Consider the following 17,899-nt stretch of genomic DNA (forward strand, 5'->3'; position numbering starts at 1 on the left):
AAAGACACTATGAAATAAAAACTGAATAGAATTTACATTTGATGGTTTATTTGGGCCTGTATGTAATGAACTCTTCTTTTTTTGTTGTTGTTTTATTTTGTTTTGTTTTTGTTTTGGGGGTAATTTTTTTTGTTTGTTTTTTTGTGTTACTTGATACCTTTTCAGCAGGATGAAGTACTTGCTCTAATGTGATTCCTGAGGCTGAGCTGGGCCTGCCACTGACATTGGTGAAGCTGGAGGACCTGTCTGACTATTTTCAATTGGAATACATTGTGGCAAATGAATATATTGGGAAGTAGGTCATACGTAGGGAAAGGAGGGGTAGGAAAGGGGACAGAGTCAGTCATTTAGACTAGTAAAACGTAGCTAATAGCCAGTGCTTGAGCAGAGTTTTGACTAATTGTCGTATCTTTGAGATATGCTGGTTCTGCAGACATTCAATACCCCATATCAAAGCTTCTGTTTCAGAATAATGAAACATTTTCCACCATGAAGTTATTACGCACATGGTTATCCTCCACAGTCCTGTTGAGTAATGTGCCTCATCTCTTCACTACCTGACTTAGTGTAAAGTCAAGTTTCCAGCCTCCTATTAAGAAGGGTGAGGATTTAGAGGCTACAGCTCAACTATGGTCTCCTTGTGCCACTGCAACCACTGAAATTCAGTGCAAGTGAGAGCAGTCTAAAACACTCCCTTTTGCTCTGCAGTCAAATCTGGATTTAGCTTTCTCAGGCTAGTGGCATGGAGAGAGTTGCTCCTCCTTTCCTCTTAACTGTTCATCACACAGCTGACAATACATTTCCCATTTCTGAGCACGCTGCCTCCTAGTCCTGTGCACATAAAGTTGGGTTCCTGGGATTTCAAACATCCGTAATTATGCACTTAAAATGTATTGTTTCCAGATGGTAATGCAACCAGTTATTTCAAACAATGAAAAATCCAGTGATTTAACTGTTTGTAACAGATGAGTAGAAAAGCTGAAGGAATAGAAAAGTGTAAAAAGACTGCTATATAAAGCCATTGGTAGATTTTAAATACAAAGAATTTTGCTAGAAATGTGGGTCTATAGCCTCAAAAAAAATCCTCTCATGCAATACAGACTTGAGGTAATCAAGAGGTAGAAGTTTGTAATAATTCTGGACACATCTCACGTATACAGATATGATTAAAAGCTGCACAAACAAAGGAAACTGCACATTTTTCTTCTTGAGTGCAAAATTTAGTTCTAAGGCTAGAATGAGGAATGAGCAGAAAGTTTTCAGTTTCATCGTTTCCCGCAGCATGTTGATTGCAGAAAAAGCACCTTGAACTACGCTCTTCATGAACCCAGAATCACCATCAGGATGAGCAAACACGTAGAGAATACGTCTCTTGATCAGTTCTTGTCAGTGAATTCTTTTAGCCAGATGTGACAACCAAACAATATGATTTTACAAGTGTGAGGAATGCTGCTCAGGTTCGTGGATTGGTAACCTGAGTCCCTATGATCTACAGGTGTATAGTTGCCTCAGAAAAATGTCCTCTTAATATCATACAATGGTAATTAAGACAATAAGGTCATCCTGCATTATGAATTCTCACTTTTCCCTAGTGCTGATCACTTGCAGAAGCTGTGAAAACAGTTCCCAGTCTCAGGCCTTCTCCCTGTTTTCCACTTTCTTGGAACCACAGTGATGTGAGCAGGCTACAGGTCAGTGCACCCTCCCAGAAATTCTTTGGTGAACCCTCTAGCAGTCCTGTGCCACCGCAGCAGAACTTCTCTTGATGTGGTGGCCTTCCTGCGAGGACTGGCTCGATGTGAGCACACATCTCAGCCCACCACTAATCAGACTGGGAACCATCAAGCATGGGATTCCTGTACTCATGACTGAAAAAGGCATCACTTGCATAATAGAGGTGCCTTCTTGATCATGTGAAAGATACTTTATGTTCATGGAAAAAGATGAGGTATTACATGCTCTAAGCACCTCCTTAACAAGCTATGTAGCTTGTCCTGACCAGAGATCCCAAGGAAGCGAACTTCCTATGTACTGTTAGATGATCAGATAGCTATTAAGTGCTTTGTGTATTCCAAATCATGAGCAACTTCTCATTTCCATCAAATGCATGTTTTTAAGCTATCAGTTGTCAAGTGTTCCAACATACATAAACAATAAAGAGAATATTTTTCTTTTACTGGAAGGTATTTAATTTTCCTGGTTTTCTTTGTTAGAGGGCATATGTGTAGAACCAGGAAAGTTGTGCAGCCAAGGACTCCACACCTTGCTCAGAGCAGAAGCAGCCTGAAGGTATAAACATCCACTCCCATGCCATTCTTACAGCAATTTTAGATAAGATGTATGGGCTCAGGACTGTACCAACAAATAAGAGCCCCTGGGACAGACAGGAGAGTGTCAGATCAGGGATGATTTGACTACACTCCCTTTTCAGACAGGGAAGGAACCAGCTGCCAGGAGAGCACTGGTGTAAGACATGCTGTGCCAGTTGCCTGCATTAATTGGCTACCTTGGCTTTAGAGCTGTTTTGTGTCAGCAGCACAGTGCTAACCAGCTGCAGCACAAATCTGAATTTGGTCTCCACATCGCTTCACAAAAGCTACATGACTGATTGCTCCACTGCTGGCTTTTAAACTATTTACTACTGGAGCCCTCACTAGCAATGAACACCCTGGCCACTGTAACAGTGTGGGGTTTGATTGTCTTGTTCAAACCTCCCACCAGCGTAGCTTGCTCTGCTCTGGTTCTGTTAGCATAAGCAGAAATAACCTAACAGAGTTGGGATGGGATGCTTTAACATTGCAATTCTGCAAGCAGTACAGCACTGCTGCCAAAAAGAACAGCCCTGCCCTTTCTCTGTTCCCAAATGCTTGCTCTTGTCCCCTTGTTGCTCCCTGCCTGCTGCCAGTATAAGTATTTGCATTGCCAAGCAATGAGGTAAAAGGGAGAATGGGTCCACTTCAAAGTTCGCTCAAAAGAAAAAATAGCCATGATTAATTTTAATCCAGATTAGTTCAAACTGTTTTGCTGCTCAGTAATGAGAAGCCTCTGTCAGCCTAAAGCAGAGGGCAACTGAGAGGGCAGATGAAGGGCAAGGCTGCTGTTCTTGGCTTACGCTTCTCAGAAATGTGGTAAAATGTGATCCTGTTCTCAAATGCCCTTAAAATGACACTATTATTCTCTTCTTATTACTCTACTTCTCTCAGTTCTCACTTGAGGTCTTTTTAAAAGCATTCATTAAGGTGTTTTTATTGGCCCTTGTCATCTAAAGTTTAATTTGCGCTTTTCTTCCTGGTTTGATGCTACCAATGTTCAATAACGGAAACATTTTTATTGATAATACATAACATAGAAAATGCACTTTGTATGGAACTCTCTTTTCAGAGGAACAAACATAGTGTAAGCTCCTGCATGAACAGAACATCTCTTGTGTGTTCAGAGACATTGGTTTCCTGATAACTACCTACTTAACCAAAAAGCAAGGACCATTCCTTTATTTTTATCTTCCAGAGATGCTCCTAGTCTAAAAGAGCATAGTATTACTGTAATCAGGAAGAATGTGGATGTGCGGACATAAAAAATGTGGACATAAAGAATGTGGATGTGTGGACACAATTCTACCACTCAGATTTTAGGTACTTGGCTTCAAATCCTGTTCCAAAAGAAAGATTAATGAGCATAGTCCGTCACCCAGAGGAGCAGAACCTGTTAAATAAAAAAATGCCATCAGTTAAACAGCAGCCTCACTGTTACCACTTTCTTAATAGTTCTTTTTCTGCAAAAAAAGAGCTGATCAAAGCTGATAACATCTGTACATGACAGCAAAACATTTATTCTTATTTTAGAGATTTCTCTTTGATTTCAATATTTAATATTTGGAATACAAGAGTACCCTCACAGGTAGACTCCAGAGTCCCTGTGTGTCTCCAGCCTGGCTCACATTACCCTTCAGTTCCACAAGGCTACCAGAACCCTTCACAGGCATGAAGAATGAACCACGGGCAGGTCAAATTCATACCCAGAAGTTCACTGCAGTTTCATTATGCTATTGTTTAGTTCCATGTTCCTGCTGAAAATATGACATTTTTTATTGAACATTGACATTTGAAAATTTAAAACTAACATAGTACATTTCTTCTGAAATATTTGATTCAGGAAACAAATGACAGACACATATATTTTTAGATTTCATTGGCTTTTGCAGAAACACTATGCAAATCGTTATTTGCTCCCAATTTTTAACACCTTTTTTGTTTTACTTAGGTAAGTGGATAAACAAAAAAAAGTATGAGCTTTTTAGAGGAAAACCACAAAAACTTCTCTGAAGTTTTAGTTTTTTGTGTTCACCATGGAAACATTCTTTGAGACATTAATTAGGAGTCAAAGAGAGATTAGTTAGTGGAACACAGTCTCTGCCTAGAAGTGTTGTATATGTGTATCACAACATATCAGGAAACTTTTGAAAGGATAAATAGCAGACTCTGATACTAGACATGCAAATATGGCTCTCAATCCAGATTACCATTTTTAAAATGTGATATGAAAATCCACTGCAAAAGGCAGTCTCAGACAGAAACACTGAAACATTCTAACCCCTATAGCGATCACTGCATCTGTATACAGCTTTGTTAACTACAATATTAAAAAATTAACTGGGACTCCAGTTAACAGTCACAGTTGTAAATTTGTTGTGGTGCATTAGAGAATCTGGCCCAGTGTGTGTCACAGTTGTTTAATTCATCTAAAGTTGGCAGGTTTTCTTTTTACTTAAATTAATATTCATACCCATGCAAGCTGTCAAATTGGAATTACTCTTAAGGGCTTAAGCTGAGCTGCAGCTGCAGTGGCAATGGGGCAGGGAAAGGGGGACTTGCACCACTCCCTCTCCTGATGCCCAGGACTGAAGAGGTTGCTCCTGCCACTGCTGGGTGGCCATAGTCTTAAGGATGTCCTTTTCTTTAATGGATAAAAACCAGGTATGGAAGAAAATATCCTTGCAACTTTAAATGAGTAAATTATCATCTATCATCACAGCCCTATTCTCTCTTCTGCTTGAACAAACTCTCCTCATTAGAGCTGGGAAAAGTATTTGCAGTAAAGCATTTATTCAGAGAATGTAACCTTGTATTTTTTGCTTTTTTCTATTGAAATTTACCTGCAAACAGTCTGATTTTTATGTGCTGTCCTATTATTCAGAGTTATTCAGTGAGTTCTTTATGCAGCTATATTAGAGTTTATGCACTGCTCCTGAGCTGCTCACTCTGGCCATTTTTCTCAAGTATGAGCCAGTTATAGTTTGCTATTTGTTCAGAGGATGATTCAAGTAAATTTCTTAACATTGCCTTCATTTTCTTTTGAACATCCTGGAGGACTGCTTAACTTAGGGCAGGATCTGTTGCCTAGGGGCAACCATGCTGTCCAGAGTCTTTGTAAACTATCCTGGCTGTCATGATGGCTCTCTGTCTCTGACACATTTCCTTCCCTTTGCTACTCATGCTGTCTTTGTGTTAGAATTTTTGACAGCTTTCTATAATTCAAAAAGGGACTCCCTGGTATTCTATGGGGTCCTGGTATTGCAAGTATCTATGTGTCATCCACTTCCCTTCATTAATTTCTCAACTCAGTCTAAAAACTCATTGGCTTAATTTGTTTTTCCAAATAGCTTTGGGAAAGTTGTTCTAGAATCTCATTCCTTTGTTGGCTGGAGTCCTTCTAATTCCCAGCATAGAGCTATTATCATAATACTGCTTCCCACATTCTTCTTCGAATCCTGGGACTGCAGGTTTCTTTCCTTTAAGAGCCCTTTAAAAGCAAGTGCAGAGCTTGATGAAGTAGTAAAAAGTTCCAACGGCGTATTTAACTTTAAGCATAGGGCTGTAACTTTAACAAATGTCAAATGAATGCAAAACTATGAGACTACATTATGTATGTTAAAATAATTAACTAGTACCCAGCTTCTCAGACATCATTGGTCATCCAAGCTAAAAATTCATCAGCACCAACTTCTTGATCAGTGTACATGGTTACATTTAACAGTCAGAGTGTGTGCTATCAAATTCTGGAACTGCTGCAGCTTCCATTCAACCAATGCATTATTGTTATCCTCACACACTTTACAGCTTTACTTAGTCATGGAGAAGACTCAGACTTTTTTTCTTTATGCAAACTAAGTTTCCTGTGTAAACACTTGACTACTGGAGTTGGCCTTATACAACTAACAAATATTACCAAAGATGGTAAAATCATCATCATCATAAGTGGTAACATGTATTGTCAGTATATATGGACATCAAAAAGCATGCTTATGTACTGGCAATTCAAAGTCCACAACAGAACAAGTAAGTAACAGAAATATATCTGCAATGTGTAGAAAATTGATAGATAAAACCAAGAAGGAGTGTATTTACCTCCTTGTGCCTCATAGATCATTATAATACAAATCCATCATTGTGAACCCTCTGTGAAGAATTGTTAAAATCTCTAAAAGTAGTTTCATAGACTGGTCTCAACAAACAGTGAGTCTGAAGAAAAGTTTCAAAAGTAGGTGCTTTTGTTGTAGGCTTAAGCTTATTACAAGCATCACATTTCAATACAATGTAGACAACCAAGTTTAGGAGCCTAAGTTCTGCACATTGGAACCAGTAGAAATCTTAATAGGACAAAGTCTCTTTAGTTGTTTAACAGACTAGAGTGGAGAGTGCCTCTCAGATTCTCCCTTTCCTCCAGCTTCTAGAGGAGGATCAAGCTTTACTCACCCCATAGGTAATCCACTAAGCATAACAAAGGAAACCCTGTAAAACCTATAAATTCTGTGTAAGTACATATATGACAGGGAATACTGTCATTTTATTATTAATTCAGATATTCAGGGACTAAATTATGAACTCAGCAATGGAAATTGAAAACTGAAAATGTATTTATTTCAGAGCTACATATAATTATATACTTCTAGTTTGCTCTGTCTATTTTAAATTACTTTATGCAAATCTAATTTTCAAGGATTATGTATAGAGTAAAATTAGATGAGCCCTTAAAAAGCTAATATAATATAATTGTGGTGTTATTGTGTGTGTGCTTAGTGTGTACATAAGATCTAGATGTTAATTAGTAAATCAGGCTGATTTAACAAAAATAAATTTGTTCTGATGAAAAACTGAAAGGAAAGACAATTACATCCTAGAAAGTTATTGTTTGTACTATGAGCTCCCTGAAAGGAAAAAAATTAACGTAGCAGAAAATACTTCTAGAAAAAAACAACAATTAAGCCATGTACCCAGGAATTCATTGTTACCAGTACCTAGTCTGATGGCTTTCCACAAAAAGACACGAGTTGTTTACCCTGACTGCTGATTGTGTAATGGTAAGGCAGCTTTATGCAACCATATATTCCACTTGGGTCTATCACTGCATTTCACTTGTCAGTAATGGAGTCAGAGAAATTTGCATCAGGTGTGTACGCAGTTCCTTAACCCTTCTTTTGAGGAATACAGCTGGCTCCAGAGCGTTAAAAACCCTGTCAGTGTTACACCCAGTCACTCAAACCTAGGGCTTATCCAAGGTTCTTTGGCTTTGGGTAGATGCAAAGGAGAAAATTCTAACCCAATATTCTTGAGGTTAAAATACACAAAATCTTACTGGCAAACTATTGACAACTAAAGAACATTGGCAAAAGAGTAAATACTACAATAACATCACTTATCATAGCATATACTTATCTCATTGAACACAGAAAACCTAAAAATCCATTAGATGTTACATTCTATGAGATGACAGAGGAAGAAGAAGAAAGGGAGAATACCAGAAAAGATATAGAAAAACAGGCATATAGCTACCAATTCCTTGCTTCCAGTGATGTGAAACTCCAAGGTGAAGGTAGGGATAAAGGACAATGTGCTTGCCTTGTAGTGACCTTTCTTAAACCTTTTTGGCCCATCTTGGGTCTTCCTCCCAGGAGGGACTTCCAGTCTCTCAGCCTCCCATGGACTGGGTGAGGCAAAGCTGGGGCTGTTTCCTGTGAGCCAAGATTGACAGACCCTGTGTGAGTGGGGAATATGGGGAACAGGGCACCCCCTCACCAGAGCAAGGTCTGACCCCCCCCACCACATATTCCAAGCTTCCAAGAAGTCTTGAAACAGATTACACGTTCCAGTCTCTATTCCATTGACAGTCAGTCAATGTACAGATTTCCTGAACCAAAATTCCCCTGGTGTATCTCCTCAGACGGACAGGCTGTTCAGAGGCTTGGTTCAAATAACAGCCTTGCACTTTATGTAAAAAGAAAACTTCAGGCAAAATATTTCTGCTTCATAATCATAACAAAAGAAGGGTTTTTTAAACTACAAATATAATAACTGTAATTCAGGTAAATTTTGTTATTTACAATGAAGTGGGCAAGTCAGCTTTACCTTTCTTATTGAAAGCTGACATTTAATGCCTGAAAATAGATGAGAAATGAGTGTGAATTACTCAGAGAAAAATGCTGCCAACAACAGAAACTTTAGAACAATTGCATGGAAAAACCTCTCAGCCTACCTTCCCAGCCCTATTCAGGCCTTAGCAAAGTGTTCACTGCTTCCCAAACCCCCACTGACTTTAGTGGGAGTTCTGAACAGATCCAGAACAAGAAGTACTGCCCACATTTCCCACTGTGGCAAAACCTCTGCTGTGACCTGTGGTGGTTTATCACTGGTCCCCAGATCCAAAATCTCATTCACCGGGTCACTAAAGCTGAGCAGAGCCTGAGTGCAGCAAATGTCACAAGTATTTCAGACCAACCTAGCATCTAAAATCCCTGGTTGTGAATAACACGGCTGGTATCTTTCTGATGCCATCTTTTCAAGTCTAACACAAAATCCTCAGTAAGCAAAGAAAAACAATCCATTCTATATTCCATTTCAGATGCTACAAATTCAGCTTTGTATTTTGAAGGACTTTTCTATATAAATATGTATGTCAGTTTTCTTGTCAAGTTTTTCCATATTGAAATTGAGGCTTGTACCAATGTTTATGTACAAGGAATGGTTCAAAATTGATGCTGATCTGCAAAGAGAAAGCCTTATAGTATCAGGATCTTCAAGTTCCAATCCTGGCCCTTCATAGGACACTCCAAGAGTCACACCTGAGTGATTGCCCAAACAGTTCTTGAACTCTGCTAGGCTTGGTGCTGTGACCACTTCTCTGGGGAGCCTGTTCCATTACTCACTCTCCATCTTTGTGAAAAATCTTTTCACACAGATATCCAGCCTAAGCCTCCCCTGACTCAGCTTCATGCCATTTCCTCAAGTCCTGTCAGGGAGAGTGAAGAGACAAACATTTATATCTTTACATTTATATATATAAGGTTTGTATTTAGATCTGTATCATTTACCAGCTTTTTGGTTCCTGCAATTAATATGGGAGACAGTTGTAAAGAACTTGTGCTTGATTCCAGTTTTTCTGTTCCTAGCTATGGGGACATACGTTATGCATTGTACCAAAACCAAAAGAGAATAAAAAAAGGTAAGAAGAGCTAAAGGCAGAAAAAACCAAACCTAAAGCTGAGCTGAAGTCTATCACTGACAAACCAGAATGAGTTATAGGGACTTAAAACACTCCTGTTTTTAAAGCTGCTTTCATACTGTCAGGGTCCCAGAGGTACCGCCAGTCCTGCCTGTTCCTGCCCAGCCCCTGGGCTCCCCCAGTCCTGCCCACAGCCCAGGATCCCATCTCAGCCCCAAAAGGGCCATCAGAGCCTGGCCCAGCATTGCCTCAGCAGCAGGGCTCATCTACAGCTCCCCACAGCTTGGCCTCCCCAGGCACAAGCCCAGCCTGGGCTGATGTCTTGTGTCTCTGACACTGACCAGTGCCCATGCCTTTCCCCATGGATCTGCCCAAACACTGAGGGGCTGTGCCTCACCATGCCTCCCCACACTGAGCCTGGTCATTTAAAACACTTCTTTAAAATAATGAAAAAAAACCCATTCACAATGAACATATATTTTCATTCTATAAAGCACTTGCATTTTAATGAAGAATGCAGTTTCCTAGCAGCAGGTGTTAACATCGAAATGAAAAATTAGATCATTATATTGTGTATCTGCTTTCAGAAGGAAAATTGAAAATAGGATTTACTAAAAACACTGATAATATCTTAAAACCCTCATTTGTCTTTAAAGCTGTATTAAATTTCATGGGGTTTCTAGTTTGCTTGAGGTATTTCAAGGCTGCTTGGGGAATACACAGTGGAATGTTTTTCTAAGCTATCATAACTCTAGGTCTGCCTGAAGTGTGACCTGTTGATAGCTTTATGGAGGTGTGTTTGGATCCCTGTATCCTACCTCATTCTGGGAAAGCTTGAAAAGCAATTACAAATCTTCTGATTCTCAATCTTTCTGGATCAAATGCCAAAATGAAAGGTGAAATCTGAGGCCACAAGAATCTGTTCTTAAATTCTGATTCTGCAGACCCTAAATGTATTTGCCTAATCTCTGCCCAGCATAAAAGGCTATGCTTGGTGTTAAAAATTAAGTAAATACAGAAATCTTTCTAGGATTAGGATTATCCTTTGACACTGTTACTTTTTTTTTCACCAATAATTTCCTCTAACTAATATTCACGATGAAGAATGGAACAGTCAAACTATGAAGGAAGTGTTTCTGCTGTCATCTGTGATTATTACTTTAGTCCAGTGGGCAGAGTGAACAAAATGCACCTCCTTGAAGTCAGGACCATGACAGGATAATTTGGTGCAGGCTGAGGAAAACTCCAGGAGAGACAGACAAGTAAATGCTCATTAGACAAATAGTATATACCATTAAAGAGCTACAAGAACAGTCAAATACTATGACTTTCACTTTATCCTCTTTAAACAAGATCTTTTACTGATGTTTTTAGTTCTTCAACCTGAAAATTTTCCTATCTTTGATTCTGAAGATTATAATCTAACAAGGCATAAACCTATAGGAATTAGAAGTCTCTATTTCATACTTGTAATATCTCTTATTGCTATCTGTCATGCTGTATTTCTACGAATGTGAACAACCTTGGTTTTCTGCTTGGGATGCAATCAGATAAGAAGGACAAGTTTTGATGTCCTATGATTATAGTTTTTGCATAGGAAATCATTCACTTATGTGAGGGTATGGCCATGTGTTCATGGACATATCATAAAGCATTTGAGGACATGCTTTCTTTTCAAGAGCACTGAATTTGCATCCATACAGCACATCTTGTTGGGCATTAAGAGAGTCCACAGGGCTCTTTAGAATTTAGACCATTTTTTCACCTACTTGGCATGCATGGTGCTGAATGAGGGCTGACTTCACTATATAGCAGGAAATTACTTTCTATGGTTACTTGACTATCAGTTTCTATACCCAATTCATGGATAGAAAAATCTGTAAAATACAGTTCTTCCTATTTGCTTTGCACATGATTTTATTCTTATATTGCATTCTCTGATATGTTCTAGAAATCCTATGCTTTCTCATAGCCATAATTCATTTTAGCCTTCTTCTGATCCAGGTTCTTTCTCCCATACTTCTCTTCTTGTCCAGTGCTTTCAGCTACAGTACAGGGTTATTTTATTATTTTAGTTCCTTGTGCTCCTGTGGAAGTCATGCTCAACAGCATTCTGTTGTGAATTTTTTTTATTTGTGAAACCTTATACTCTGGAATAATTCTTATCACAAGTATCCTTTTTTTGGGGGGTGGAGGGTCAATTTTGACCAGCTAGAGGACATAACTAAATGCTTCAGGAACATGGGAAAACAAAGAGAAAAGTATCAGAGATTCATAAACCTCTAAGAAACTTACTCTCACTTGTTGTGTTTTAACCCCAGCTGAAAATGCAGCCTCATGCAGGCACTCACTCTTCTCCCACCCTCCCTTGATGTGAGAGGGGAGAGACCCAGAGAGTAAAAGTGAGAAAACTCATGGGTTGAGATGAACACGGTTTAACAAGGAAAGCAAAAGTCATGCATACAAGCAGAGCAAGACAAGGAATTCATTGACTATTTCCCATGGGCAGACAGGGGTTGAGCCATCCCCAGGAAAGCTGAGCCTTGTCATGTGTAACAGTGACTTGGGAAGAAGACAAATGGTATCATCCCAAATGTCCCCCTCTTCTTTTCCCCCAGCACTACATGCTGAGCACGATGCCCTATGGTAGGGAATATTCCTGTGGTCAGCCGTCCCAGCTGTGTCCCTTCCCAACTCCTTGTGCACCCCCAGCCCCCTGTTGGGGGTGAGGGGTGAGAGGTGAGTCTGTGAACCCTGCTCTGAGGTGACTGAAATATCCCTGAATTATCAGCCCCGTGTCAGTGCAAATACAGAACACAGTCACATTGTAGCTACTGTGAAGAAAATTAACTCTATTGCAGCCTAAATTATCATGTTCCCCACCCCTAATTCCATGAGATTTAGCTACTTCTCAGAAGAGCACTATTCTTGGGGAAAAATAGTGGAAAGTTATGGGCCTCATGCCATTGGTGCAAAAGCAGGGCCTGAATATGGTGAGTACAAGTAAAATGTCCTCAGCACTAGCTCTTAGCATTTCATTTATCTGGTTCCATACCCATCCTGCCATTCTTATTATTAATCTCTGTATTATTTGATTTAACTAAAAAAACTTTGTAGTCTACTAAATACTTCAGTGAAGGCCAGAAAGACGATGCTTCCTCTAAGCCTTCTCTATAGAAAAACACTTATCCATAAAATTTACCAGCTCACAGAGCCTGGAACATTGTATTTTTGGTAACTATCATCTTTTCAGTTTACTTTCATATCTTCAGGTATTCACCCTTCCAAATACATATGTTCTCAGAACATGTAACTTTAATAAACTTCAGCCCCAGGTAGAATTTTGTCTTAAAAGCCATACATAGAAATATAAATCTCAGGTGGTTTTATTAAAGTTTTGTATACTGTGCAATGTGGGTTATATTTTGTGCTTCTCAAACACATACCTAGTTAAATACACATCCTGGATGAGCAGAATCTGCTTCTTACTTCTCTTCCTTTTGCTCCTTCGGTTTGGTATTTAAAACTGTCTTAATGCTTTCCTACCTAAAAGGGTGAAAGAAAAGGGTAGGAAAACACAGCTTTCCAAATCTAATCTGACACAATATTGTTTTACAGTTGTCTTGTAGTTATTTGATTACTGTCACTACTATTTAATACACAAATGAAGAGCTGTATCTACTTGGAGGATACAATACTATGTATTTCACAGACACAGGAATCAGGTAACTCACTAAAATGCCTTGTAGAAGATAGGGTTTTAGTTTTGTGTTTTGTTTTTGGGTTTGTTTGTTTTTTCCTTTTCTCCCCCCCCCCCCCCCCCCCACCCAGGGCAAGCTTCAATGTTTTGTGGCAGAAGTCTCTGCATTGTTAAACAGCAGCTGGTAACAGGCTGTAGGAAAATGCTGCCTGGTAAGTGGAACATGTCTTCATACCTATAAAAAATAATCTGATTTATCTATACTTTGTTGGAGAGAGGAAAAAAGAAAGTAGCCAACACTTCATCCACACATCATGCCCACGCCGTATTTTTAAGAGACGGTGATATATTCGGATTTATTATCCCGCCCCAGAACATCACTTGTCTATGACCAAATGACAGGTATAGATGTTGTAGGGAGCGCAGTATCCCCACCGATCCTGCTTCTCCCAACTGCCCCTGGAGAGGCCCCTGGAGAGCACTGTTTGTTCATCCATCTCTTTGTACGCTATGGACTTGGTAGTGCTGGATTGACTGATCTGAGATCTTTTCCAACCTAAACCACTCGCGATTTACCACGGCCAGGAGCGGTGACTGCCGGAGCCGAGTCCCTGTTCCCGGAGCCCATTCCCAGTTCCCACCCGCGAGGGGCAGCAGGAGCCGGCGGGCTCTCCTGGCACAATGGCGCTGCCAGGAAGGGAAGCCCCTTCCCCGGGGCACGGCTGGCGGGCGGACACGGAGGGGATGGAACATCCCGAGACGCTCGCTGCCCGCGGCCGGGGCGGCGGGACGGGGACGGGCTCTCTGGGTACCGCCCGGCACCCGCAGGCAGGGGGCACCCAGCCGCAGCCAGCGGGACTCCCAGCGCCGGGCTCCGGGCTGCTTCCCTGCCCCGGAGCCCGCTCCGACCCCGGCACAGCGCGGGCGGCGAACAATGGCCAGCGACCGCCCCCGGGCTGCCCCGGCCGCCACACGGCCGGGCTGCTCCGAGCCCTCCGGGCTGCTCCGGGCCGTCCGGGCTGCTCCGGGCCCGCCCCGCCGCTCGGCGGCCGCCGCTCCCCGCCCCTCCCGCCTCAGCCGCCGGAGTCCCTTGAACTTTCCCCGGGCGCTCGCAACAAGCGGCCCACGCCGGGCTGCCGCTGTCCGCAGAGCCCCACGCCCCTCCCGGCAAGTTCCGCTCAAGCACAGCCTGCCCTCGGAGCCTCCAAAATCCCCGCAAACTGCCCGCCCGGGGACCCCCGGCAGGGCGCCTGAGAAAAGCCCGCGCCGCCCCCGCTCCTCTCCCGTTCACACCTCGCACAGCTCCCGCCCTCCCTCGCACGCCCACCCGCGCCCCCCGCCTCCCCACCCGCGCTCCCTCTGCCCACCCCGCCCCGGTCCGCGAACGCCCACCCCCGGCCGCTGCCCCTTCCCCAGAGCCAGAGCCGGGCAGAGGCTCCGCTGCCGCGGCTGCCAGCCCTGGGGCCGCGCCGACCCCGCCGCGCTCCTTCCCGCCGCCGGAGAGAAGCCCCTCCACAAAGGAGCGAGGCAGCGGGAGGCGGGGGACACACGCACGCCCGGCCGCTCCGTCCGGATGCGGTGAGCCCCAGGCTCGCCTCCGGGGCCGCGCCAGTGCGGGAGGGAAGAAGCGGAGCGGCGGCGGCGGCGGCGGCTCTCCGGCTGCCACCATGGGCTGCTGCACGGGGCGCTGCACGCTGATCTTCCTCTGCTCGCTGCAGCTGGTGAGTGCCGGGGCACGCTTCGCCTTCGCGGGGGCTGGGCAGGGTCGGGCGCTGTCTCCCCCGCCCCGGGCACGGCTCCGGGGGCGCGGAGCGGCGCTGGCCCGGCCGCGGAGCTGTCCCTGCCCGCCGCCCCGACGGCGCGCCCGACCCGGGAGTTTGGCGGTGCGGAGCGGCGGGGAGCGGAGCGGCGCCGCGGCTGGGGACGGAGCGGGCCGGCCACCTGAGGCGGCTGCCGCGGCACCGGGCGGTGTCTGTCAGCGCTCCCCGCCTGAGGGAGAGCGGCTCCCCGCCCTGGGAACACTTCGAGAAGGGGCCAGTCCCGCTGGCTCCGGGCAGGGGCTCTCCCCGTCTGCCCAGAGAAGAATGAGGCTGACGGTGCCCCGGTCACTGCCTGCGGGTCGGCGGTGGGGCCGGACACTGCTGGGCGCTGCCGGCGCGCTGGGAAGATGCGGGGACCGGGATCGCCGCCTCTCTCTTTTCCTATTTTTCTTAGCCTGTGTAAAAGCCGCGTGTGCCGGCCCTCTCCCGTGACTTTTCTTGGGGTTCCTTTCCTCGGCTTAACTATTCCTCAGCGTGGATTTGAAACAACAGAACGGTGCCGCTTCTTCTCTTTGTTTAGTGGAGTTGGCATATTTATTGTAGAGAAAAGAGTTGTTGAGATAAATCACCGCCAAACAACAATAATCCTTCATCTGGCTCATTAGCAGGATGATAAAATAATGCTCTCCCCTTAACGGTAGTCCCTGGTCCCAAGAGTGTTTTAAAAGATTTTTCTATTTTCTGGTGACTCAATGTCATCATTTTGCCACATGATCTCTCTTAAAATGAGCCGAGTTCCTTGTCTGTGTGTGTCTGTCAAGAAGAAAAGTGGAATGCATTTAGTATGTGTGTCGGGAGGAGTTGTTTGTTTGTATTTGTAATCCTTTGCTCTCTTTCCATTTTTCTCTTACAGCACTTTGAAATTGCTTCTGTTTCAGAGGTAATACTCCAGAAGTAATTGCACATCTTGCATTTATTTGAAAATCCCCTTTAGTTTTCAAGGCTTTGTGCCAGGTTCTTAGCCTGTGTAAACTGGTGTGTCTCCATTGTTTCCAATGTGAGCCTGGACCTTATTCACATGTGAATAGAGTGATGGACTTAGCGTGGTATAAGTAACTCAACGGCAGATCCTTGCCCAGAGACAGAGGAGGCATATGATTTGCACTCCTAGTGTGAGGAAAGTGTTCTGTATACATTGCTGTTATTTTTTATTTCTTGTTTTGTATCAGTTTTAGGCTAAGGACTGCAGCAGAATTGCTCCTGATTTACATCATGCATGTGGGAGGGGAAACAAACCCTATTTCTTCAAATATATCTCTTTGCCAGTTATGAGGATTATAATAACTGTATTTACTATTCTGTGGAATTACTGGGAGTCTATAAAAATTGAAGTAAAGTGTGAATGGCCACCATAATCTCTAGAGAAATTCATAAAAAGTCTTTCAGGAAAAGAGTCGTGTTTTATAAAAGACCTATCAGATGATATAACAACTTTCAAAAATTACTTCAATGCATAGTTTTTTCTGCTGTTCTTACATGTTTTATAGTGATGTTCCATTGTCATATCTACATCTTTCAGGTGCTGATAAATGTCTATGTGGCAAAATGCTGTCATTTAAATTTATTTTCATTTAAAAATGGAAGTCTTTATATTCAAGAAGTAATCTAGTAGATATTATGTCCTGGTTCCAACCAAGATGTGATTAATTTTTTTTACATTAGCCTGAAGGGGACATAGCTTGGACCTGCAGGTTATCCTGTACTGCCTCACATCATTGTCAGGGATGGAAGAAAAGGACTCTCTTCCAGGGAGAAGGGGCTCCTTCTGTTTGGGGTAGTGTGGCACCAGTCCCAAGCTGGAGAGAGTGGTGGGGTAGCCCTGGTTCCAAGCCAGGGAGAGTTTGGCTGCATGGCTGGGGTCTGGTGGGGCTGGGATGAGCATTTTCCATCCCTTTAGCATGCTTTTGGTATCAATATTGTTGATGTTGCTGCTCCTCTTCTAATCTCATTGCTGTTTCCAGTAAATTGTTCTTCTCTCAACACATGAGCTTTGCTTTTTGTGCCTCGAATTCTCCTCTCCAGGCACCTGCAGGGGGAAGGAAGAAGGAGTTGAGGGAGGAGAGAGTGGCAGCATGATCTGGGAAGTATCAGTGGAAGAATCATTCCTGAACCTCAACACATGAACTTAAAGCTCAGATGCTGTCCATGATCTCACTGGTGGTAGTGTTCAGTTTATATATGTAGAAGTTAACACCATATAGAGTTTAAATCATTTTCTAATATCTTAGAGGTGATGAATATAAAACATATGCAGCAAAACTGCACCCCTGGAATTATTCTCATTGAGATTTATTTTACATCCACTTTGCATCCACTTATGGAGAGGTGATTGTAGACAAAATTTAGATTAAATCTTGCAAAATCCAAGCACTTGTAGCGCTAACTTGTAGAATTTCAGAGGTACTGATGATTTATATGATTTGAGGAAAAACTTTAAAAAGGAAACATATGGGCACATGTTTTAAAAGAAGTTGTTTACATTAGTTGTGTTCTGGTCATGTCTGAGAAGGGCAACAGCTCAGGCTTAGCCTTAGGATTAACTTTAGATATTACCTGAGAAAGAAGTATATAATGAAATACAGTTGGCAACACCTTTCATAGCATGTGTGCTATGTAGATTCTCTTCTGTATAAGATGAAAAGTAAAAAAGCCAAATCCCTGGAGACATATGCATAAACAAGATTTGCTTCTTGTTCTAAAGAAGAGTGCATTGTTCAGTGTCTTTAAGGCACAGTTTCTTCATTCTTTAAAACTTTAGTCTTCTCTAAATTTTGCCTTCTTTATCTCAGCAACGTAGAAATAGTCGAGGAATAGAAGAGGAAAACTGTTACTGCATTACTGTGAATAAAATGCCATTTCTCTAATGTTAACCCACTAAGTGTGT

The 17,899-nt window shown here is 42.8% G+C and overlaps 1 protein-coding gene and 1 long non-coding RNA gene across 4 annotated transcripts in view; one reads left to right on the top strand and one right to left on the bottom strand.

Moving 5' to 3' along the window:
• Positions 1 to 1,781: 1,781 nt before the first annotated feature.
• On the bottom strand, positions 1,782 to 13,287 carry LOC134430319 (uncharacterized). The gene is made up of 3 exons (XR_010030793.1): positions 12,942 to 13,287; positions 7,830 to 8,008; positions 1,782 to 3,702 (listed from the first exon to the last, which is right to left on the bottom strand). It is a non-coding gene; the product is annotated as an uncharacterized LOC134430319 (long non-coding RNA).
• Positions 13,288 to 14,616: 1,329 nt separating this feature from the next.
• NKAIN3 (sodium/potassium transporting ATPase interacting 3) overlaps positions 14,617 to 17,899 on the top strand; it is a 337,404-nt gene continuing 334,121 nt past the window's right edge. For all 3 annotated transcript variants that reach the window (XM_063169394.1, XM_063169375.1, XM_063169384.1), the window contains exon 1: positions 14,617 to 14,916. In XM_063169394.1, the coding sequence (XP_063025464.1) occupies positions 14,863 to 14,916 (54 nt within the window). In that variant the 5' untranslated portion in view covers positions 14,617 to 14,862. The remainder of the gene's footprint in view (positions 14,917 to 17,899) is intronic.

This window comes from Melospiza melodia, chromosome 1 (genome assembly GCF_035770615.1).
Source record: "Melospiza melodia melodia isolate bMelMel2 chromosome 1, bMelMel2.pri, whole genome shotgun sequence".
NCBI lineage: Eukaryota > Metazoa > Chordata > Aves > Passeriformes > Passerellidae > Melospiza > Melospiza melodia.